This window comes from Cervus elaphus, chromosome 25 (assembly GCF_910594005.1).
Source record: "Cervus elaphus chromosome 25, mCerEla1.1, whole genome shotgun sequence".
In the NCBI taxonomy this organism is placed as follows: Eukaryota; Metazoa; Chordata; class Mammalia; order Artiodactyla; family Cervidae; genus Cervus; species Cervus elaphus.
In genome coordinates this window covers 13808194-13832097 of record NC_057839.1, presented here as the reverse complement: position 1 = coordinate 13832097, position 23904 = coordinate 13808194, and the positions used below count along the sequence as shown (strand labels likewise).

Below are 23904 nucleotides of genomic sequence, written 5' to 3'. Positions count from 1 at the left end.
TATTTTTTCAACTATATGGCTTCTAGGTTATTGTTTTAGAATCTCCAAAATAACATTGTGAATCAGTAGATTGCTGTCTTATTCCTGGATTGGACATCTCTGCAGTATTTTTTGCCATCTAATATTTTTGCTGTTAGTCTGTAAGTGGTCTTTATCTTTTAGGTATTTCTTTCTTACTGTTGAGAAAGGCTGTGGAATTTTATTTACTCTTTCAGCTTTTGATAACTTTTTAAAAATATTACATTAATTTGAAGTTAATGAATTCCTGCTTACGGTATACAGATTTAATCTGCTAGTACTTCATTTAGGAAGTTTTGCATTTTGTGGGTACTTGGCTCAGTTTTTACAACTTTCTGATTTTTGTCTCATTTACCAGCTTTAAGCTAGATTAAAGACGTTTTGATATTCAAGTGTTATAATTTGAAATCTTTATTCATTTGTTGAAAACTAGCTGAATCAATATGTAAAGTCACCTGGCCTGTGCTTATAGTAGTAGCTTTCCATAGTTGTTTGGTGTTTTTTATGAATTTCCCCTCCTCTGTCACCACCACTTTAAAAGAAAATCATCCATTCTAGATTTTCTTAATTATAACTGTAGAGGTATAGGATATTAGTTAACCTCTTCTGTATTATATCTTCTTATTCCTGATGTTGAATACTTGTGTTTCCTAATCATGCTTGCCTAGAGGATATTATTGGTGTTTTGAAAGAATCAGTTTTTGGTGTTATTTCTACCACGTCTGTTTGGTAGTTTTAGCTTTTATGTTAATTCTCGCCATCTGCTTTTCTCAGTTATTTTCTAGTTAAATACTTAATGTATTTTTAGTAATAAAAGCCTTTGTATATACATTTTACTCTGAGATAACTCATTTCTAAAGTTCTCTTTTTCATCAATCTGGTTGTTACAATTTCTTTTGTAATCCTTTTTTTATCTGGAGATTATTTTACTGCTTATTTTCTTAAGTTTATTGTTTTTTGTCAGACCACCTATATGTTGGTGTTTTCTTATTTCATTGGAGAAGTCTGTGTATTCAGTGTCCAGCTCTTTGTGACCCCATGGACTGTACCCCGCCAGGCTCCTCTGTCCATGGGATTCTCCAGGCAAGAATACTGGAGTGGGTTGCATTGTCCTTCTCCAGGGGATCTTCCTGACCCAGGGATCTGAACCTGTTTCCTGTGTTTCCTGCATTGCAGGCAGATTCTTTACTGTTGAGCCACCCAGACATGGTCTGTAAAAAGCCTTTTGAAACTTCTATGTGGATTAAGTGTATGATTGACTTATGTACATAATCCATGGACAAAAGAAAGGGTTTTATTTCTTAATAGACAAAGTTTAAGTGATTGAGGATAATATTCCCTTAAAATACTTCCATCATGTGTCTAATGTCCTAAGAATTAGGATCTTCCATAGCTGCAATCTTTTTGTCACACTAAAAAAGTTAACTTTATTTGGCTGTACCTGGTCTTAGTTGCAGCATGTGGGATCTTTAGTTGCAAATAAAGCACGTGAGCTTTTTTTCCTTAATGCAGAAGCATTTTTTTCCAACACTTTGAATTTTTTGTTTTGTATTGGGATATGACCGATTATCAGTTTCAGGTGAGCAGGGAGTGACTCAGCCATACATACACATGGATCCATTCTCCCCAAAGCCCGCTCACACCCAGGCTGCCACGTAAAATTGAGCATGTGCTCTTGAGAAACCTGTATGCAGGTCAGGAAGCAACAGTTAGAACTGGACATGGAACAACAGACTGGTTCCAAATAGGGAAAGGAGTATGTCAAGGCTGTATATTGTCACCCTGCTTATTTAACTTCTATGCAGAGTACATCATGAGAAACGCTGGGCTGGATGAAGCACAAGCTGGAATCAAGATTGCCAAGAGAAATATCAATAATCCCAGATATGCAGATGACACCCCCCTTATATGGCAGAAAGTGAAGAAGAACTAAAGAGCCTCTTGATGAAAGTGAAAGGAGAGTGAAACAGTTGGCTTAAAGCTCAACATCCAGAAAACTAAGATCATGGCATCTGGTCCCATCACTTCATGGCAAATAGATGGGGAAACAATGGCTGACTTTATTTTTTTGGGCTCCAAAATCACTGCAGATGGTGATTGCAGCCATGAAATTAAAAGACGCTTACTCTTTGGAAGGAAAGTTATGACCAACTTAGCATATTAAAAAGCAGAGACGTTACTTTGTCAGCAAAGGTCCATCTAGTTAAGGTTATGGTTTTTCCAGTAGTCATGTATGGATGTAAGAGTTGGACTATAAAGAAAGCTGAGCACCAAAGCACTGATGCTTTTGAACTGTGGTGTTGGAGAAGACTCTTGAGAGTCCCTTGGACTGCAAGGAGATCCAACCAGTCCATCCTAAAGGAGATCTGTCCTGGATGTTCATTGGAAGGACTGATGTTGAAGCTGAAAACCCAATCCTTTGGTCATCTGATGTGAAGAGCTGACTCATTTGAAAAGACCCTGATGCTGGCAAAGATTGAGGGCAGGAGGAGAAGTGGACGACAGAGGATGAGATGGTTGGATGGCATCACCAACTCAATGGACATGAGTTTGGGTAAACTCTGGGAGTTGGTGATGGACAGGGAGGCCTGGCGCGCTGTAGTCCATGGGGTCGCAAAGAGTTGGACATGACTTACGGACTAACTAATACATAACATGTACTATACAATAGGTCCTTGTTGAATATCCATTTTAAATATAGCAGTGTGTACCTAACCATCCTTAATTATCCCTCCCCACTCCCCTCCCCCATCACTGTAAAATTCGTTGTCTAAATCTGTAAGTCTTCCTGTTAAAGCCTGTGGGGTCTAGTTCCCTGACCAAGGATTGGACTTGAGCCCCCACATCGGAAGTGTGGAGTCTTAGCTACTGGACCGACAGGGGAGTCCCTAGCTTTTTTGTCTTTTACTTTATTTTTATTTAGCCATGCTGCATGGCTTGTGGGGATCTATTAGTTCTCTGACCCGCAACCTTGGCAGTGAAAGCAGAGTCTCAACCACTGGAGCACTAGGGAATTCTCTTTCTAGTTCTGACATTAAAGATACTTGTTTTGAATAATTTGTCACACTGGGAGTGAGATGATGGTAATTATTCAATTTTATTGTCCCTTCTGTATTGGACATTCTCTAAAATTTGGCTCCCCACCCACAGACATGCCCTCTTTGACCTTTTTTTTGGGGGGCGAGGGCTGCACCCAGTCTTAGTTGCAGCATGTGGGCTCTTACCCTAACCAGGGATCAACCCCGGGCCCCTTGCATTGGGAGCAGAGTCTTAACCCCTGGACCACCAGGGAATTCCCTGTTTCAATTTTTTTTTCAATTCATTGTTATAATCCACTACTGCAGTGGGCTCTTAAAGTGTCATCCTCAACCAGCAACAGCAATATCACTTGGGGACAAGAAAAGCAAATCAGAATCAGTAACTTGGAGAGGGACCTAGCTATCTGTTTTAACCAGTCCTTTCCATGATCATAATGCATGCTCATGAGGAAAAGCATTGCATAACCTTTGGCCCAAATTTGACCAGTGGACTCCTGATGGGCAGCTGCTTAAAAGGATGAGATTGATGTGAGATACCGGAAGACATCCCAGATAAAGTAGTTCTGAAACATAAGACATCCCTGACAAACTAATTAAGTGAAAAAAGAAAACAGTCACTTTCTTGTAGAAGAAAAAATGAAGCAAAATGTTCTTCCAGGAATTTGGGAGTAGTAGTGGTGAACTTAACATTTTACATCCTACCGTGCCTTTTGAATCTTTCAACAGGAGCCGAATTACTTTGATAATAGGAAAAAGAGGGTACTATTGTGTGAACAAGTAAACTCAGGAGAAACTAGAAACTCTCCTGTTCAAAGAGGCCCGAGCTGCTTGTGCCACAAAGATCGTGTCACTTATGGGACAGATCATAGTGAAAAACTACAATCAGGCATTTATGCCCTGCATTTACTCCATTACCTGATCACTGCTCAGCTAAGCACTGGAGCATGAAATTCAGCTGAGAAAGCTCGATTGTAATCTGTCAGATCAAAAAACTGACACCCGGGCGTTCGCAAACCTGTTGCAGCGTGTGCAATCTTGGTTATCTAACCAGGGATCAACCGCCTCCCCCCGCAAAAAAGTGAAATAAAAAGTTCCAATTTCCAAAAAGATGAATTTCACATTGAAAGTCTGCACACTGCCTCCTAGAGGGTAGTGAGTATCTCTGAACTTGGGCCTCTGGTTTCTCTGCCAAATGAGGGGCCTGGACTTAATGAGCTCAGAACAAAACTCTCCAATGCTTATTATCTCTGTTTGCCCTGCACACCCATCTTCCAAGGCAGCAGATGGAAGAGGAATGCTAAAATAGGTCAAGAATCGCTATCCCAGCTCAAAGGCTGAAAGAGCGTTGATGTCGGGGTTCTCCCCTCCAGGTCGCGGTGCCACAAGCCTGAGTGCCCCCAAATGGCTGCAGCATAGCGCTTAGCCCAGCTCGACAGAGCTGACGCTTAATTAAAGTGCTTCGAACTTTTACTAGTGGTCTGTAATTGATGCCTTCAAACTGTGGTGCTGGAGAAGACTCATGAAATTCTCTTGGACAGGAAGAAGATCAAACCAGTCAATTTTAAGGGAGATCAACCCTGAATATGCACTGGAAATACTGATGGTGAAGCTGAAAGTGGAAAGTGAAAGTCGCTCAGTCGTGTCCGACTCTTTGAGACACCACGGACTATACAGTCCATGGAATTCTCCAGACCAGAATACTGGAGTGGGTAGCCTTTCCTTTCTCCAGTGGATCTTCCCAACACAGAAATCCAGGGAATCCCGCATTACAGGAGGATTCTTGACCGGCTGAGACATAAGGGAAGCCCAAGGCCATCCGATGCGAATGTCGACTCATTGGAAAAGTCCCAGATGCTGGGAAAGGCTGAGGGCAGAAGAAGAGGGCATCAGAGGATGAGAAGGCTGGATGGCATTACCCATGCAATGAACTTGAACTTGGGCAAACTCTGGGAGACGGTGGGGGACAGGGAGGCCTAGCTGCAGCGCTAGGTCCATGGTGCTGCAGTTCATGGGGTCGCAAACAGTCGGACACGACTGGGCGGCTGAACAACAACTTTAATTACTAGAGCCGGAATAAAATAAGGGACAGCAGCAACTATGGCAACCAGAGGGCGGGGCCATGAGGCGGAAGGGGTGTGACCGCGCGCGAAGACCCTCCGGCTGGTTCCGGGTATCAATTCTGTGGCGGGAAAAACGGCCTCTCCTGTGGCAGAGGTCGCCAGTCCTGCGTGGTAGCTCTTCGCGCCCGAAATGGAGACGCAGTCCGAGGAGCAAGCCGTCACCAAGCCTGCGGACTCCGGAGGGGAAGGCGAGCCGCCGCAGGTCGCCGGCGCCCAGGCGGCGCGGCCGGAGGACCGCATGACCCTGCTGCTCAGGTTGTTCCCTCCGACCGACGGGGCAGGAGCCAAGTGGGCGTCTTGGCCAAGAGCTCCCCTCTCTGCCGAAAATGTCTAGGATTCGAATTAAGTGTCGATCGCTTAATGGCTGGTGACTAGAGCATTCACTTAAGCTCTTTAAGCCCCTTTCTTCGTCTTGGAAGAGAGGAAAAATGACAGCTTCCTAGCTAAGTTGCTGTGGGAATTAAAAGATATAGGGTCAGCGTTTAGCAAAGGGCCTACCGAGCTATAATTAACATCGCCTTTCTTACCCACTCATGCCCTGCGGTCCTGATTTTCAAGCCCTTTGTGGGTTGCATCCAAGCCCAGATTTATACTGGAGGGAGGTTTCTCTGCCCTTCTCTGTTAGAGCTATGACCCTTTTCAATCCAGAAGATGCGTGTTTTGTATTTTCTACCAGGAAGCAATGTCTGTACGTTGCTAAGGAAAAGACTTAAGGAGAAAGGACATCAGTCTTCTACTCCAGTGGGCAACTATGGTCCTGGGCCATATCCACCCTCCTCTTTCTTTCTGTGTGACCCCTCAAGCTAAGACTAGTTTTCATGTGTTTAAATGGTTGGGGGGGGGGGAGGAGGGAGGAAAAAAATAATAATAAATGGTTGGGGGGAAAGTTACAAGAATGTTAATAACAGGTGAAAATTATATGAAATTAAATTTCAGTCTCCTTATGTAACATTTTATTGGAACACAACTTGCAAGGACTGAGTTGAGTAGTTACAGCAGATACCATGAGTGAAAGTGAGTGAAAATCGTTAAATTGTGTCTGACTCTTTGTAACCCTATGGACTGTAGTCTGCCAGGCTCCTCTGTCCATGGAATTCTCCAGGGAAGAATACTGAAATGAGTAGCCATTCCCTTCTCCAGAAGTCTTCCCAACCCAGGGATCAAACCTGGGTCTCCTGCTTTGACAGGCAGATTCTTTATCGTCTGAGCCACCAGGGAAGCCCACAGTAGATACTATAGGACTCACAAAGCCTAAAATATTTACTTTCTAGTCCTTTACAGAAAAAAATTTGCAGACCTAAATCATAACAAGGGAATAAAAAAAAAAAAAAGCTTTGTAACTATGTATTTCAACTTCATCATTGCTTTGAAAGGCCTCACCTTATAAACCTCACAACCTCACCTTCAAAATTACCCCCCTACAAGTGCACAACAGGTTCCTCCAAACGTGGAATCTTATAGCCCAGGTCTTACCCTTCCTTCCCCACACCCACAGTTTTCCCCTTGCTCCTCACTCATGAAAGTTGCTAGGCAAATTTTTCACCTACAAGGGACTGAACATCTTCTATTAAAGACTCTGTGGGTGTGGTTGGAAGTCTCCAGATAATCATGCTTTTACATGACTTTCCAGCATCCAGCTCTGATTGGTACAAGACTTGGATAGTTCTTGCCCTTAGATTTCATCAAGTGATTGCTCTTAATTTCTTTGGCTTTGGCTTCACTGACAACCAGAGCCCAAACTATTCCATTTTGGAACAGGTCAGCTTCTTGGAGGCATTTTGGCAGCCTCTGGAGCTCCAGAACCACGGGATCATCTTTTGTCTCATGATTATGGAGATACTGTTGCCTAGGAGCTGCTCTGTGGGTTCAAGTGGAATTGATCTGGCTGACTTACCATAAAGAGTCTGTCAAATGGAGTTATATTTACCAAGACTCACCATCCTTTCCCTCAAAATTTTCTCAAGGGTGGAGGCATGCTGCCACCCATCCTCACGTGACTGATGAACTTCTTTGTATTCTCTCAAAGTCTCACCCCAGTCTTTGGGCCATACACCCAATCCCCTGAGGGTGAGCTGTGGGACCTGTGGGCAGAGATAGGCAACAGTGATGGGGATTTAGTTATTGATCGTCTCTTACAATATATACAGGAAGAAGTTCAGAAGATACGAGCGGGAGTTCTTTCAACTATTCCCTTTCATTTTATCTGTGGGCCAATATCTGGTGAATTCCTATCCAGAGTTCTCGGAGCTATACAGGAAAGTTCTCATATAGCCCAGGGTCCATTCCAGATGACCGTACTAGCCACTGTTCACAGCTAGAAGATCCCATGGGTTTCTTGAATGCATATATGGGCTTCATCAACTCCTGAACTGAAACGAGTAGCTTTCCTGTATTACTTTCCCCTATTCCCATCTGTTGTGTATTACACTTAGGAAGAAATGCCCCCAAAGAGGTCCTGGCCACCAAACACTATTCTCTCACAAAAGTCCACCTGATTCAACTGGTGAACAGCATTTAGTAAAAAAAGGCAGCAGGAACTCCAGGGGTGACATAAGAGCACACTTCCCATTCCTTTGACATCTGCCCAAGTGTATGGGCTTGCTTTCATCTTTTTGTTTTCAGAAGATTCTGATGAACACTACTACTCACTGATGTGGAAAGACAGACATTCTTTTGTGTAAAAGTCTTTGAAACACTTCTAAAAAATGAATAAATTAAAAATCCCTTTCTACCTACAATATGAAATAATAAAATATTAAAGATATAACATCTCCTTTTCCGTCTCAGCTAAAAATGAATGATTGTTTCAGTGTGTTCATAAAACGCTGTCTTACTTAAACTCTTAAGAAATTGCTCTTTTCATTTGGAATTTTAAAACAGGGAACTGAACGCTGCAAAGCTTTACAATTTTGTCTAATGTTCCTTAGCTACTTAACTAGATCTCAGAGTCACAGAACAAACTCAGAACTGGGGAGCTACCAGGTAAATGTGAAACATCTAATAAGTAGTTATCATTTTATCCATAGCTCTTCTACCCATTTTTTGTATGATTTTTAAGTAAGTAGAGTCATAGGATGACTAAGAAACTACATAAATTACTTATTTATCCAAGGATTAGTATCTTTGGTATTTTTCTGTATCTCTTAAGAATGTTTCAATCTGTTTGTAACTCATTACTGTGTTTGGGGGTTTACCACTTTGATCTATTTCTTCGTGTAGTCTTTAAGCTTTATTTCAGTGTGGCCCATTAAAAATAAATTTAAAAATCAAATTTTTAACTTTTTCTTACAGATGCTGTTTTCCTACTGTATTTCATTTTGTGTATTTTTCTGAGCCATAACATCTTGTAAGCCTATTTTAAATAAAATGAGGCCAACCTGGAAGATTTTTTAAAAAATATATATTTACTTATTTAGCTGTGCCAAGTCTCAGTTGCCGTGTGTGGGAGGGAGCTTTCATTGCAGCATGTGGGATCTAATTTCCCAACCAGGGATTGAACCTGGGCCCCCTGCATCAGGAGCACTGATTCTTAACTGCTGGACCACCAGGGAAATCCCTGGAAGATTTTAATGCTGTTTATTTATACTCATTTTGTTGCATCAGATTCCAACAAAAATGAGTTGATTTATCATACAGTAATGAATAAAACCTCAATAATTATATAACTCGCTTCTCTTTATCTGTTTTCAGGCTAAGAGCACAGACCAAACAACAACTCTTGGAATATAAGTCAATGGTTGACGCAAGTAAGGATTTTCATTTTCAAATAAGGTTTTGAGTTTGATGATGAACAGTACTCCAGGGAAAAGATCAATTTTACAATTATTTATCTAGGGAAGGGGGGGTGTTAGGAATTCAAGAAAATGAAGTTCTGTTGATTGGAAATTCCTGTGGGCCTAGCTACCATCAGTACTTTGAACATTAAGTTAGGAGATTAGATGACTGTTGAGCAAGTGGTCTGAGACCTATACTTTGAGAAACACTAGATTAATGACATGAAAGCAGAAGGGAGATAGGCATAAAAGGAAGATTGACAATTTTCAATTCTATATAAAAATTTTTAATTTATCTTTTACAATTGTTAATCCAAAAATCTCAGGGCCAAGAGAGTAGTTAAATGATGGGTTTAGTCTTCTTAAGTAACAACCACCTAATGCCACCTGATTTATTATAAGTCCTTGGGTCACAAAGATAGATTTTGGTTACTTTTTCTTTCTCCATGAAATAAACTTACAGAATAAAACCAAATAGTCCACTGTGTTGAATCAAGAATTGTGGAAAAGCCTAGGCACCTCATAGATGTTTTAGTTACTTCCCTGAGTCCATGTTTGAACCTATATAATTTTTGTGCTCTGTTCAAGCTCACTTTAAGGCCATAGATCAGAAAGCATTTCTGGTGTGTTTTCCATCCCCATTCTAGGGTGTCTAAAGTCATCTTATGCACAAAACAGAACAAAAGAAAACAAAACCTTAAAAAAATGGGCCCCCAGCCTCTCTTCTGCTTATTATAGCTAGTAACCTTTGGAGTTAGGAAATGAATCAGACCTTACTGCCTCTAAAGTCATGTCCCTTTTGTAACATCAATAATGCCTATATAAGAATATATATTATCTATAAAGTACTGATATTTATATATATATAAGTATATATGTATAACAATCACTTTGCTATATACCTGAAACTAACAAGACATTGTAAATCAACTATAATTCAATTAAAAAATGCTTACTGCAAAGATGATCAGTAGGTCACTGTCCTTCCCCTGGAGGAATTAATGGTGTCCTTCTTTCCAAAGCCTGTGTTCCTTGTATTAAACAAATTATATTTATCTTAGAGATGAGAAGTAGGACTTGTCTAATGCTTTTTCTGGCATGAGAGCCCACATAATATATTAAAAAAGTGTAACTGATCTTAGACGATGAGTTGTAGGGGAAAAGCTATTCAAAATTTGAACCATTGCGGAATTATCTCTAGAGGTAATCATGCAATCATAGTTGAATGAATGGATGCTAGGAATAGAGATACAGTGTTGAACAAGGCTGACTTTATCCTCATGGAGCTTAATTCTATGTAGCAAAGCAGGTAAGCAAAGAGACTTGAGATAATTATGAGGTGAGGTAAATGTGATGAAGGAAATAATGGTATGATAAGAGGGAAGGGCGACTTTAGATACAGTAATCAGAGATGGATTCTTCAAGATGACCTTAGAGCTAAAATCCAAGTGATAAGAATTTGCCTCCTCTTGCTGTTCTTGTTTGCCCTGTATAGCTAATTTTAAAGGAGTTGTGACATCTGAAAACTTGAGTCGATTGAATAGTCTACACTAGAATTTCTACAGCTAAAGGAGAGGACTGATTGTTATGGCCTAGGCTTCCTGGTGGCTCAGATGGTAAAGAATCTGCCTGCAATGCAGGAGACCTGGGTTTGAACCCTAGGTTGGGAAGATCCCTTGGAAAAGGGAATGGCAACCCACTCCAGTATTCTTGACTGGAGCATTCCATGGACAGAGGGCTACAGTCCATGGGGTCAAAAAGAAAGGGACATGACTGAGCCACTAACACACACATAAGAAGTTAGGTTTTAGTTCTGAAGAGAAGATAATGTATCTAAAATTGATTAGTGTTTACCATTAAAAAATACTGAGACTTTATTGCTTGAAGGATCTTTTTTTATAATAAGTGCATCTATTTTAAGGGTATAATTTGATGAGTTTTTTGTTGTTGATGTTGTTTTAAAGATGTATTTATTTTATTTTTTGGCCGTGGTGAGTCTTCGTTGCTGCATGCTGGCTTTCTCAACTTGTGGCAAGTGGGGGCTAGTCTCTAGTCGTGGTGGGCAAGCTTCTCATTGCGGCAGCTTTTCTGGTTTCAGAGCATGGCTTCTAGGCGCACGGGCTCTAGTAGTTGCAGCACATGGGCTCAGTAGTTGTGGCTCCTGGGCTCTAGAGCATAGGCTCAATAATTGTGGCACACAGGTTTAGCTGCTCCACATGTGGGATCCTCTCGAGGTTCAGACCAGTATCCCTTGCCCTACAAGGTGGATTCTTAACCACTGGATCACCAGGGAAGCCCAATTTGATGAGTTTTGACAAATATATACATCTCTTTAATCAAGATCACCACTAAAATCAAAGATGTAAACATTTCTACAGAAAGAGACTCACAGACTTAGAAGATGAACTTATTTGATGTGTGACTAGTACAGCTAACTGCTGCTGCGTCACTTCAGTCGTGTCTGACTCTGTGCGACCCCATAGACGGCAGCCCAACAGGCTCCCCCGTCCCTAGGATTCGCGGGGCAAGAACACTGGAGTGGGTTGCCATCTCCTTCTCCAATGCATGAAAGTGAAAAGTGAAAGTGAAGTCGCTCAGTCGTGTCTGAGTCTTCGCGACCCCATGGACTGCAGCCCACCAGGCTCCTCTGTCCATGGGATTCTCCAGGCAAGAGTACTGGAGTGGGTCGCCATTGCCTCGTCTGAGTACAACTAACTAGTTTCACTTTAGTTTTTTTTTAGTTTTACTACTCACATATCAAATGCTTCAGCCACAGTGTGGTTGGTGGTTACCATACTGGACACTGCAGATATTAAGCATTTCATTTATCACAGAACAGTGCTTTTGGACAGTACTGTTCTAGAATTTGATGTAAATGTATTTATATGGTGGTTTTGGTTTTTTTCCAACATCTTTCTTTTGTGACTTAATTCACACAACAAAATTCACCATTTTAAAATGTACAATTCAGTAACTTTTAGTATTATTTACAATGTTGTGTAACCATTACCACTATCTAATTGCAGAACATCTGCATTACTCTATAAAGAAACCCCAGACCTGTTAGTAGTCACTCCCAAAGTGTCTGGCTGCTTTTGCACAGTGTAGCATTTTTGTGATTCATCCATGCTCTTTTGTTTCAGTAATTCATTCTTTTTTATTGTGAAGTATGTTTTATGATGACTGCAGCACAATTCATTAATCCATTTACCTGTTGATGAACATTTGAATTGTTTGCAGTGTTTGCCCCTCATAAACAAAGCTGCTATGGACAGTTGTCATTTGTATATCTTTTTGTGAACATTTGCTTTCATTTCTCTTGGTTAAATACCCAAAAGTGAAATTTCAAGGTGATATGGTAAGTGTATGTTTAACTTTTTAAGAAACTACCAAACTGCTAAAATAATTATGCCATTATGGCAGATTCCTCCCCAGCAGTGTATGAGATTTCCAGTTACTCAATATCCTCTTCAAAACTTCATACTGTCAGTCTTTTAAAATTTTAGCCATTCTAGTAAGTATGTAGTGATATATTTTATGTGGTTTTAATTTATATTTCCCTAATAACTGATGTTGTTGATCATCTTTTCATGTCTTATTGGTAGTTTACTTTTTTGAAGTGTCGTTTCAAATGCCCATTTTTAGTTAGACTGTTAGTCTTACTGAGTTTGAGATTTAATTAAAAATGAATATATTATATATTCTCTTAAACATTCACTTCTTTCAAAAAATAAATACAGTCCTGTTTCAGATGAATAAGTATATATGTGTGTGTGTGTCTGTGTACATATATATGTGTATATATATATATATATGGCAGAAATTTTCTCCTAGTTTGTTGCTTTTTTATTTTCTTAACAGTGTCTTTTCAGGAGCAGAAGGCATTAATTTTTATGAAGTGTTGTTTTTCACTGTTTTTCTTTTGTGGTTTGTGGTTTACGAGTTCTGTCTAAGAAACTGACTACTTCAAGGTTGCAAAGATTTTCTCCTATGTTTGTTCTAGGAGCCTTAAAGTTTTAAGTTTAACATTCAGTACTGTGATTCATTTTGGGTTAAGTTTTGTGTATAGTGTGAGCTAAGTAAGGGTCAAGGTTCGTTTTTTTTCCATGTGTAAATTCAGTTTTTCTGACATTTGTTGAAAAGACTTCTTTATCCAGTGTATATGTGTAGGTCTATTTCTGGACTTTTTCTTCTGTTCCTTTGAGGAATTTGTCTGTCTTTACAATGGTACCACACTGTGGACTACTGTAGCTTTATAGTAAGTCTTTTTTTTAAAAAAAACTTATTTGGCTGCGTCAGATCTTCGTTGTGGCACACGAGAGCTTCATCACGTCATGTGGGACCTTTTCACTGTGGCAGGCAGGCTCAGTGGCTCCACAGCATGTGGGATCTTACTTCCCTAACCAGGGCTTGAACCTGCACCCCTGGCATTGCAAGGCAGATTCTCAACCACTAGGCCACCAGGGAAGTTCCCAATATAGTAAGTCTTTTTTTTTTTTTTTTTTTTTTTTTATAGTAAGTCTTGATTATCAGCTGCTATAAGTCCTTCAAGTTCATTCTTTGTCAAAATTGTTTTGACTATTCTTGGTCCTTTATTTTTCTATATGCATTTTAAAATCAGCTAGTCAGTTTCTGGAATTTTGAGTGGGACTATGGTAGCTCAGCTGGTAAAGAATCCACCTGCAGTGCAGAAGACCCCCATTTGATCCCTGGGTCGGGAAGATCCCCTGGAGAAACGATAGGCTACCCACTCCAGTATTCTGGGGCTTCCCTGGTGGCTCAGACGGTAAAGAATCCACCTGCAATGCAGGAGACATGGGTTAAATCCCTGGGTTGGGAAGATCTCCTGGAGGAGCGCATGGCAACACGCTGTCATATTTTTGCCTGGAGAACCCCCGTGGAGGAGCCTGGTGGGCTGCGGTCCGTGGGGTCACAAAGAGTCAGACCCGACTGAGCAACCAGGCACGGCAGAGCACACAGATCAGTGCGGGTGAATTCGTTATATTGGCAGTTGTTATATTGGCTATGATTCTCCCAGTTCATGTGGGCAGTGCATCTTTCCATTTTACTATCTGGTACTGTTTAGTGGAGAGGTCATACATACATGTATTTTGTTAAATTTATCCTTAATTATTTTGTTTTTGGATGTAATTTTACATATATTTAAAATTTTTTATATATAGACATAGTTTTTATTTTATTACATTGATCTCGATTTTTTTACTCTCTTTTTCTATCATTCTAATCTGTGCTGTGTAATACGTTAGTCACTAGCTCCATGTGACCATTGAACACTTGAAACATGGTCATTCCTCATTGAGAAGGACTACATGTAAAATACGAACAGAAGAAAAGATTGTGAACTATTTCAACAGTGATTCCAAATTGCTTACATGTTAAAGTGACAATACTTTGGATCTACTGGGTTAAATAAGCTTTATTAAAATTAATTTCACTTGTTTCTTTACTTTTGTAATGTGGAAACTAGAAATTTAAAATTACATATTTGGTTTGCATTTGTGGCTCACATTATATTTTTGTTGGACAATGCTTTTATAAAATATTTCTAACTTCAAAAATTTATTTATTTGTAGATGAAGAAAAAACGCCAGAACAAATCATGCAGGAAAAGCAAATTGAAGCGTATGTCATATTTAAAATTTTAGTTGTGCTTTTTACAGATTTAATAATATTATCCATCTTATAATATTGTCTTTCTTTTTCCTTTCTTTGTTTTTCCAAGTTAATTTGTCATGCACATATTGAGACGTTATTGATGTGGGATGTAGAGTTACATGCACATGAGTGATCTACCACATTAGCACTCTCAGCATCTACCCCACTTTAACAAGATATTTATCAAAGTAACTCAGTGGGAATCAGGTTACCAAATCTGTAAATGTGTCAGTGTGGGATCCTATAGAATACTATTATTTAGATAACAGGCATTTTACTTTCTTCAAAGATTTACTTTATACCTTTATTCCAGCAGTTACTTTATCTGATATTGCTGACATTCTTTGGTTCATGCTTCTTTGGCAGTAAAATTGAAGAACTAGAAAATGAAGTTGAAGAGGCAAAGATTGCTTTTGAAATGAAAAAGCTTGCATTAGACAGGTAATTATTACCTTTTAAGTATGCAAAATGGGCATGCCTCAAGGTGGGGTGTGTGTGTGCTAAGTCGCTTCTGTCATGTCCAGCTCTTTGCAACCCTATGGACTGTAGCCCACCAGGCTCCTCTGTCCGTGGGATTCTCCAGGCACGAATACTGGAGCGGGTTGCCATGCCCTCCTCAGGGGATCTTCTCAGGCCAGGGATTGAACTGGAGTCGCTTATGTCTCCTGCTTTGGCAGGTGGGTTCTTTACCACTAGTCTGAATTAATCAAAATGATGATTAGTTGATGGTCCCACAAATTTTGAGCCCTGAGAGAAAAATTACATCATTAATGTTTTCATTTGAAGAAGTTACATAAGACAGGGTTAATAAGGAAATGTCAATCAAGGCAATAGAAGTGTGAGGTTAAATCACATTTGGTGTTTGAAAGGATTGTATGATTTATTTTTGGTTGTGCTAGGTCTTAGTTGTGGCAAGAGGAATCCTTAGTTGCAGCATATGGGATTTAGTTCCCCAGCCAGGAATTGAACCCAGGCCCCTGCATTGGGAGTCTTAGCTACTGGGCCACCAGGGAAGTCTCATATTCATCCCAGTAACTCTTAATAGAGTAAAGGAATTGTCATTGAGTTTAAATATATTTTTAATTTTAGACTTCACATGTATATTTTTTCATTCAACAAATATTTGAGTGCTTGCTCTGTTGGCGCTTTGTGCTAGAGGCTAGTATACAGCTGTCAATAAGACAAACGTAGCCTCTATTATAGACTTAGGATCTGAATTAATATTTCAATTCAGTGAATGACTCTAATGGTTTTTCCCTTGTATTTCTGACCTTCCCAGATACATTTATTTACATTTAATTGAAAATAGTTAAAGTCCTTTTAATTACTTCTAGCATTGAGCTTTTTTTCCCTCATCTAATGTGCTGGCTCATTATATAGATGATATTTTTTTACTAAGATCAGAACTATTAAGATATCCCCTTTAAGGAAATGACTAATATTGCTGAGCTTATTGCCTTTTCATTATTACTTATTTACTAGCTATTGAATTTAAAAACAAATTACAGTGCTTGCTTAGACATAGACATATTTTTAAGTTTATAGTTGAGTATAGCTTTGTATTCCCTAACGCTACCTAATTTGAGCCGGCTAATCTGTATGCCTTTTTTTATTCCAGTTTTATTGAGATATAATTGACATACAGCAGTGTATAAGTTTGGGCTTCCCTGGCAGCTCAGTGGCAAAGAATCCGCCTGCAAATGCAGGAGACATGGGTTTGATCCCTGGGTCAGGAAGATCCCCTGGAGAAAGGAAATGGTAACCCACTCCAGTATTCTTGCCTGGAAATCTCATGGACAGAGGAGCCTGGCAGGCTACAGTCCATGGGGTCACAAAAGAGTCGGACACAACTTAATGGCTAAACAATAACTGTATAAATTTAAAGTGTAGAGCGTGTTTTGACTTACATGCATCCTGAAATGATCATCACAGTAGGTTTAGTGAACATCAACCATCTCATATAGATACAAAATTTTAAAAATAGGAAAAAAAGTGTTTTTCTTGTGGTGAGAATTCTTAGATTTATTCTCTTAACTTTCATATGTAACTTATAGCAATGTTAATTGTATTTTATCATATTGTACATTACATTTTGTAATGCCTTATTGCTTCCTCCCAGCCCTGCAACCTAGGTGGATGGTCTGGAGAGCAGGTTCAGGCAGGGTGTCAGGCCAGCTCAGCCCCTCTGCCTGGCCATGCACAACCACATGTAACAGCCCCATCCCTCTTGGTGTTACTTGGTGTTTCTATGACTGACTTACCAAATTATTTCCCATATAATGCTATTTAAAAACCTACTTTTGTTTTATGTTACATTTAAACAGAAATCAATCTTTGTTGTATTTTTTAATTTTCTTTTCACTGTACGATAAATGTTATCCATGTTTTATAATGGAGTTTTTTCCTCTATAGGATGCAGCTTTCAACTGCACTTAAAAAACACCTGGAGAAGACTGACATCAAGACTAGGTATCTTTTTTTGTTTGTTTTATGTTTTCTGGATTTGGTAAGGATGGCAGTAAGGGAGATCATATAATGATTAGTTCCATAATTTTTTTTTTTTTTTAATTATCTGTCACTGTTGACCACCTTTATCTGGGAAATAAGAAAAGTGGGCTCTTCTCATCATTACAAACTTTATAGTCCCACTGACATCCTGTTCCAAGTGGATGGGGACCCTGAGAATCAATGGAGGTTTACCCAGATGATCTAGAATTTTGAAGGAAGCTTTTGAAAGTTAACTTTTGTTTGATACTTACTGTAAGACAAGAGCAATGCTATCTCATTTAAGCCAACAATAACCCAATGAAATAGGAAATATACTCCTCATTTTTCCTGGGCAGAAATGAGCAACTTATATAATTTGCCAAGGGATATAAAATAAAGACTCTGGCATTCAAGGTCATCTATAATCCGATCCTAAGACAGGAAGCTGGCAATCCACATATAACAAGCCTCCCAAAGGAAGGTGGCACTAGGAAATATGAGAACCACTCTTCTTGCCCAGTCTTATTTCTACCCTTTTACTCCAGCTGTACCAAACTGCTTGTTAGGTATTCTTCGTACTTACACTTGACCCTTGAACAGCATGGGTTTGAACTGTTTGAGTCCACTTCTATGCAGGTGTTTTGTGTGTTTTTTTTTTTTTCAATAAATATAGTACCTGTATTTTCATTTTACAGATCTTTAAGTATGGGGGAAAGTTGGTATTTATTTAGAGGTCACAGTATGTGGAATCAATGAACTAGGGTTTGATCCAGACTGTTTCAGCTTTCTGTCCTTGGGTGAGTCATTTAATTCCTTTGTTTTTGAGGCAGAGGGAGCAGTGCTGTGGACTGTGTGGACAGTTGGTAAATCTAACCACCCACTCTAGCTGCATTGTTCAAGGATTAACTGTACTTTTACATCCTTTAGGACTCAGGGTTTCCTTGTTCTGTTCTTTCCACAACTCTTACAAGGGTTCATATTCATTACTGAGTCTAATGAAGTCATAACGATGGTTGTGGATTTATTTTTTTCCCCCATAAGATTCTTTCCTCTTTGAAAACAGGTACTGTGTTTTATTCTATTTTATAATCTTGGTGCCTGGTACAATCTTGACATGAGTTAGTCTCTCAGAAATACTTGTTGAAGGAATGGGGAATAAAAGCAGTTTATTCAGTGAAACTATTCTGTCTGATATAGATACATGTCATCATACATTTGTCAAAATGCATAGAATGTCCAACACCAAGAGTGAACCCTCATGTAAACTCTGGACTTTGGAGGGTGATGATGTGTCGGTGTAGGTTCGTCATTTGTAACAGATGAGCCAGCCTGGTGGGGGAGGCTGTGCCAGTGTGGGGCCAGGGGGTGTATGGGCTTCCCTTCCACTTGGTGTTGCCCTGAATCTAAAACTGGTCTAAAAACTAACATCTGGGGACTTCCCTAGTGGAACAGTGGCTAAGAATTTGCACTCCCAATGCAGGGGGCCCGGGTTTGATCCTTAGTCAGGGACCGAGATCCCACGTGCCTCAACTAAAGGTCCCACGTGCTGCAATGAAGATGGAGGATCCTGCGTACCGAAACTAAGACCCAGCACAGCCAAATTAATTAATTTTTAAAAAATCCTAAAGTCCGTTTCCAAAAAGAACTATGTGTTAGCAAGTTATTGTATGAGATTTTTAGAAATGTTCCTGGGGACTTCCTTTGCGGTCCAGTGGTTAAGACTCCTGTGTTTCCACTGCGTAAGACACTGGTTCGATCCTTGGTTAGGGAACTAAGATCCTGCATGCTATGGGGTATGGCCAAGAAAAAAATAAGAAATGTTCCTGTATGCTTAAATTTGATATTCTTTGTTGTCTATGAGCAAAAATTTTTCTAGGGAAATGCATCAGAAATTCAGTTTACACCAAACTTTTCTAAAGACTTATTTTGTTAAACAATGACTATATTGAAGTGTACAGTGGATATAATGAAAGTATATATATACTAACTGATTTCTTAATTAATGAAAATTTTTAAACTTAATAAATCATATTTTTTATTCCTTTTCAGTGTGCTCATGGATAACATGAAACAAATATTAAATCTGAATAAATTAATAATGAAATCACAGCAGGTAATTCTGAACATAAAGCTGCTTATGCATTCTTATGATTTCAGTAACACATTCTTGCTGGTAACTGTATGTGACTAAATAGGATTGCCCAAAGACGGGTATGGTTGGAATTCAGTATCCTTAAGTTTTCCCTCTTTTCATAGTTCCATTATTTCTGACTAATTATCTACTTAATCATTTAAGCTACTCTTTCTTTCCCTTTTGTTGTGTAAAAATAGAGGAATTGAAAACTGAAGCTCTGGAAAATATGAATAGATAAAATTCAATGATTTAAATATTATAGGTGTGTTCTTAGGTTATGTGCCTTAATCTTTTTATTTCTAATGACAGGAAACTTGGGATTTGGAGGAAAAATTGCTTGATGTTAGAAGGAAGAGATTGCGTATGTAGAACACTTTTTGGCTCTTTTTTTCAAGAACACATTTTTCACTCAATATGAAGCTCTCCCAATCACTGAAAAATTTTTTAATTTTCAAATTTTCTTAAAATTTTGGACGTGGCAATTTAATGAATATATAAAGTGCATCTTGCTTGATCCATTGTTTCAGAACTTTGAATCACAAAAATTAATACATTCTCAGTGGGGGGAAAATATCAAGTAATACAGAAAAGTATAATGTGAAAGCCATACCTCTTTCTTGTGTGACCACAATTAGATATACATCATTTCAGGCCTTTTTGCACACCCACATAAACATTTATATGTATAATTTTTTTAATTATTTATTTTATTTTTTGGCTGCACTGGGCCTTTGCTGCTTTGCGAGGACTTTTCACTAACTGTGGTGAGCAGAGGCTATATTCTTGGCTGCGGTACTTCGCTTCTTATTGTGGTGGCTTCTCTTGTTGTGGAGCACGGGCTCTAGGTGTGAACGCTTCAGTAGCTGCAGCACACAGGCTCAGTGCTCGGGGCACAACATGTGGAATCCTCCCAGACCAGGGCTCGAACCCATGTCCCCTGCATGGCAGGCAGACTCCTGTGGAAGTCCATACATAATTTTATGCTTTTGGTACATAATTTTTAAATGACCACTTGATACATATGGTTCTATAGTTTAACTTAACATGAGATGGCTTTTTGCATTGAAATTATTGAAGTGTTTTATTGAAATCTATTTCAGAGAGAACTAAGGCTAGTTCTACATATTCTCTATAAAGAATTTGAAAACAAAAATATACGTAAGAAAATTAAATTTTTTATCAAGAGATAATCGATCTTCATTGCTTTTTATTTATAAAATTGGCATAATTTTATTCTGTATTACTCCTTTTTTCATTTAACAGTTATAGGCATGATTTATTATTTTTAAACATTATGTATATTTGCCTTTTAGCAAATCATTTAATTTTATTATTTTTGGCTGTGCTGGGCCTTCACTGCCGCACAGACTTTTCTCCAGTTGTGGCAAGCGAGGGCTTCTCCTACTGCCATCCAGGCTTCTCACTGCAGCGGCCTCTTTTGTGGAGCAGAGCCTCCAGGGCTCAGGGGCCTCTGTAGTTTTGGCAGATGGGCTCAGCAGTTGTGGTACCTGGGCTCTAGACCACAGATTCAGTACTTGTGGCACGTGGACTTACTTTCTTCCACGACACGTGGGATCTTCCCAGATCAGGGATCAAACTCTTGTCTCCTGCATTGGCAGGTGGATTCTTTACCACTGAGCCACCAGGGAAGCCCCTAGATTTGCCTCTCGTAAGTAATCTCAGGGTCAGAAGTGGTCCTGGTCACCTGTCTAATCACCCTTTGGCTTTTTTTTCCATTGCATTCCAACCTACTTTTGATACATCAGTGTCAAGGAACTGAGCTCCTGAGATATACCCATTTATAAATACTGTCTGTTCCCAACTAATGGTGTTTCGACTTAACAATTTTTTTACTTTACGATGATACGCATTCAGTAGAAACTGAATTCAGATTTTGAATTTTGCTTTTTTCCTGGGCTCATTATAGTCTCTCATGTGATGCCAGGCAGCAGCAGCCACATGATCACAATAGTAAACAACCAATACACTTAACAGCTATTGTTTTTCACTTTCAGTACAGTATTCAATAAATTACATGAGATATTTAATATATTGTTATAAAGCAGGCTTTGTGTTAGATGGTTTTGCCCAATTGCAGGCTAATGTAAGGGTTCCGAGCATGTTTAAGGCAGGCTAGACTAAGCTGTGATGTTTGGTGGATTAGGGACATTTTTGACTTAGGATATTTTCAGCTGAAGATGAAAGGAAGATCTCTAGTGTAATTCTCAGAATATTTCAGGAACAACAACAAAAATGGTTGATGATATTTATCCCTGAAGAAGGGAATCTTACCTTTCCTTGAAAATTTATTGATATGTAATTTTTGTAAATTAAGGGAGGGGGAGTATTTCCTTACATATATCACCTATTTTTTTGGCAACCCAGAGGAAGTCCTCTGACATGATGCCATGGCAAACATTTGTAACAGTATCATTGTCATGCGTGCACACTTGAACGTCTCACAGAGGGCATTGCTAAGTACGAAATTAAAATATGGGTGTTTTCCACCAGAGAAATAATTTTCATGTCAGAATGGAACTGCAACCTAAAATACATATTAAAAATTTTCCCTTGACTGAAATAGTCAGGAACTGTTCTGCTTTATAAGTTTTCAAGACTCTTATTTATAGGAGTTGTCATATATAGTATATTGTTTTATTTTTAACCCAATAGAATTAAAACAAGCTTCAGAAAGAAAGCTTTTAGAAATACAGACTGAAAAGAACAAACAGAAAGAAGATTTGGATAGTATGGAAAATTCAGACAAAATAAAGACCATACAACAAAACCTGGAGAGAGAGATACAGATTACTACAGTTATTCAAAATGTGTTCCAGGTAATATTTATATAAAATAGGAAGGGGGTGGTAAAGAACTTTTTAAAAGTGATTAATTCTGTTATTTTCAGGCTTCATATTTTTATATATAACTGAATTCAGTATCATTGAGCTGCAGTTTTTCACAGAATAATGACTAGAATTTTCATTAATTATAACCTTGATCAGTCCTCCATTGCCTACCACAAAAATAATCTTCACCTTTGTCAAAGTCTTGGAACTTTGCAAGGGCTGAGAATTAAGCTCTTTTACCTCTTGCCAAAATAATGCCTATTACTTACAATTTAATTGTTTTTCAGTGTAGAAATGCAAAATGAACTCTGAACCATAACGGTAATCTTTTTCCTTTAGGAGACACTGCAAATATCCTTCCTTAAGAGGTAAAAACTATCTACAAAAACTGGCAAAGCAGAAAAATTGTTATAGACATTGTAAATATTCCCTAGCATTATGGTAATCAAGGTTGAAGCCTTATTGAAAGTAGAAATAAAGACAAAAGAATGCATTTACTACTTTTTCCCATCATCACAGAGTAAATGTTCACACATAATTCTGTAAATATTTGATAAGTGAAAGAGATTTTTTAAAAATCTTGATAAATTTTTAAAACTACTGAGAACTTTAATTTTAAAACAATTTTTTTCTTAAATTACAGAACCTCATTTTGGGGAGTAAAGTCAACTGGGCAGAGGATCCTGCCCTCAAGGAAACTGTTCTGCAGCTTGAGAAGAATCTCACCATGATCTAATAGGAATTCTAGTTCGACATTTTTTGTTTCTGTTTTTAATGTCATTTAAATAGAAATTTCAAGTGAAATGCTTTTCAGTGTTTTTGGAATGATTCTAATACTGCAATTATTTTTTTTTAGCTTGAGTTACATGTTACATGGAATCTGTTGTTTTAAATATAATAAAGTGACTGGCATAGTCTAAATCTGAAAATCTTAGCCTTGGAAGGGCCCCAAAAGACATCTAGTCCAGCCTTCTACTGAATATGAACATTTTTTCTACAACATTCCTGGAAATCCCAGCTCTCATTTGGAATACTTCTGTGTATTTGTTGGTCAACAAAATATTAGAAAGTTAGAAAAGCATATCCACACACATCTTTGGTTTTTTTTTTCAACTGTCAATTGTATTTTATTCAGATAAATCTCATTTTAGTTCAACTCACTACAGATTTTTTTTTTTTTTTTTGCCTTTTTAAAAAAATTGGGGGATTTCCCTGGTGGTCCAGTGGCTGGGGGTCCATGTTCCCAGTGCAGGGGGCCCAGGTTCAGTTCCTGGTTAGGGAACTGGATCCCACACGGTTGCAGTGAAGAGTCTGCATGCCACAGCCGAAGACCCCACATGTGGCAACTGAGACCAGGTGCAGCCAAATAAGTGATTTTTTTTTTTAATTTCCAAAAAATTGAGATGTAATTGATACAGAACACTGTGTAAGTTTAAGATGTACAACACTGTTGATCTGACCACCATTAGCTAACATCTCCATCGTGTCACATAATTATCATTTCTTTATCATGGTGAGAATATGTAAGATTATCCTCTTAGCGACTTTGAAGTGTGTAATGTAGTGTTGTTAACTAGAATCACAATGTTGTACGTTAGATCTCCAAAATTTATTCATCTTCTAACTGCAAGCTTGTACCTTTTGACCACCATTTTCTCAGTTCTGTCACCCCTCCATCCACATTTTTAAACAGATACCCAAATAAAGCACCTCAATCATGAAAAAAGAAGAAAAAGAAAAACATTCTGATTACAGAAAAATTGTGACTTTATTTTGTATTTTTATGTTTATTATGTATCACTTTTATTA

At 38.6% G+C, this 23904-nt stretch overlaps 1 protein-coding gene and 1 pseudogene across 1 annotated transcript; both read left to right on the top strand.

The window, feature by feature from the left end:
* The first annotated feature begins 5207 nt into the window (after positions 1–5207).
* On the top strand, positions 5208–23251 carry CENPH (centromere protein H). The gene is made up of 9 exons (XM_043887557.1): positions 5208–5431; positions 8867–8922; positions 14544–14592; positions 14992–15066; positions 17038–17094; positions 19162–19225; positions 19556–19607; positions 21920–22083; positions 22739–23251. Exons 1-9 carry the CDS (start codon positions 5307–5309, stop codon positions 22829–22831), a joined length of 735 nt encoding a protein of 244 aa, XP_043743492.1. The 5' UTR covers positions 5208–5306; the 3' UTR covers positions 22832–23251.
* LOC122683498 lies at positions 6181–8844 on the top strand (annotated as a pseudogene).
* Positions 23252–23904: the final 653 nt, after the last annotated feature.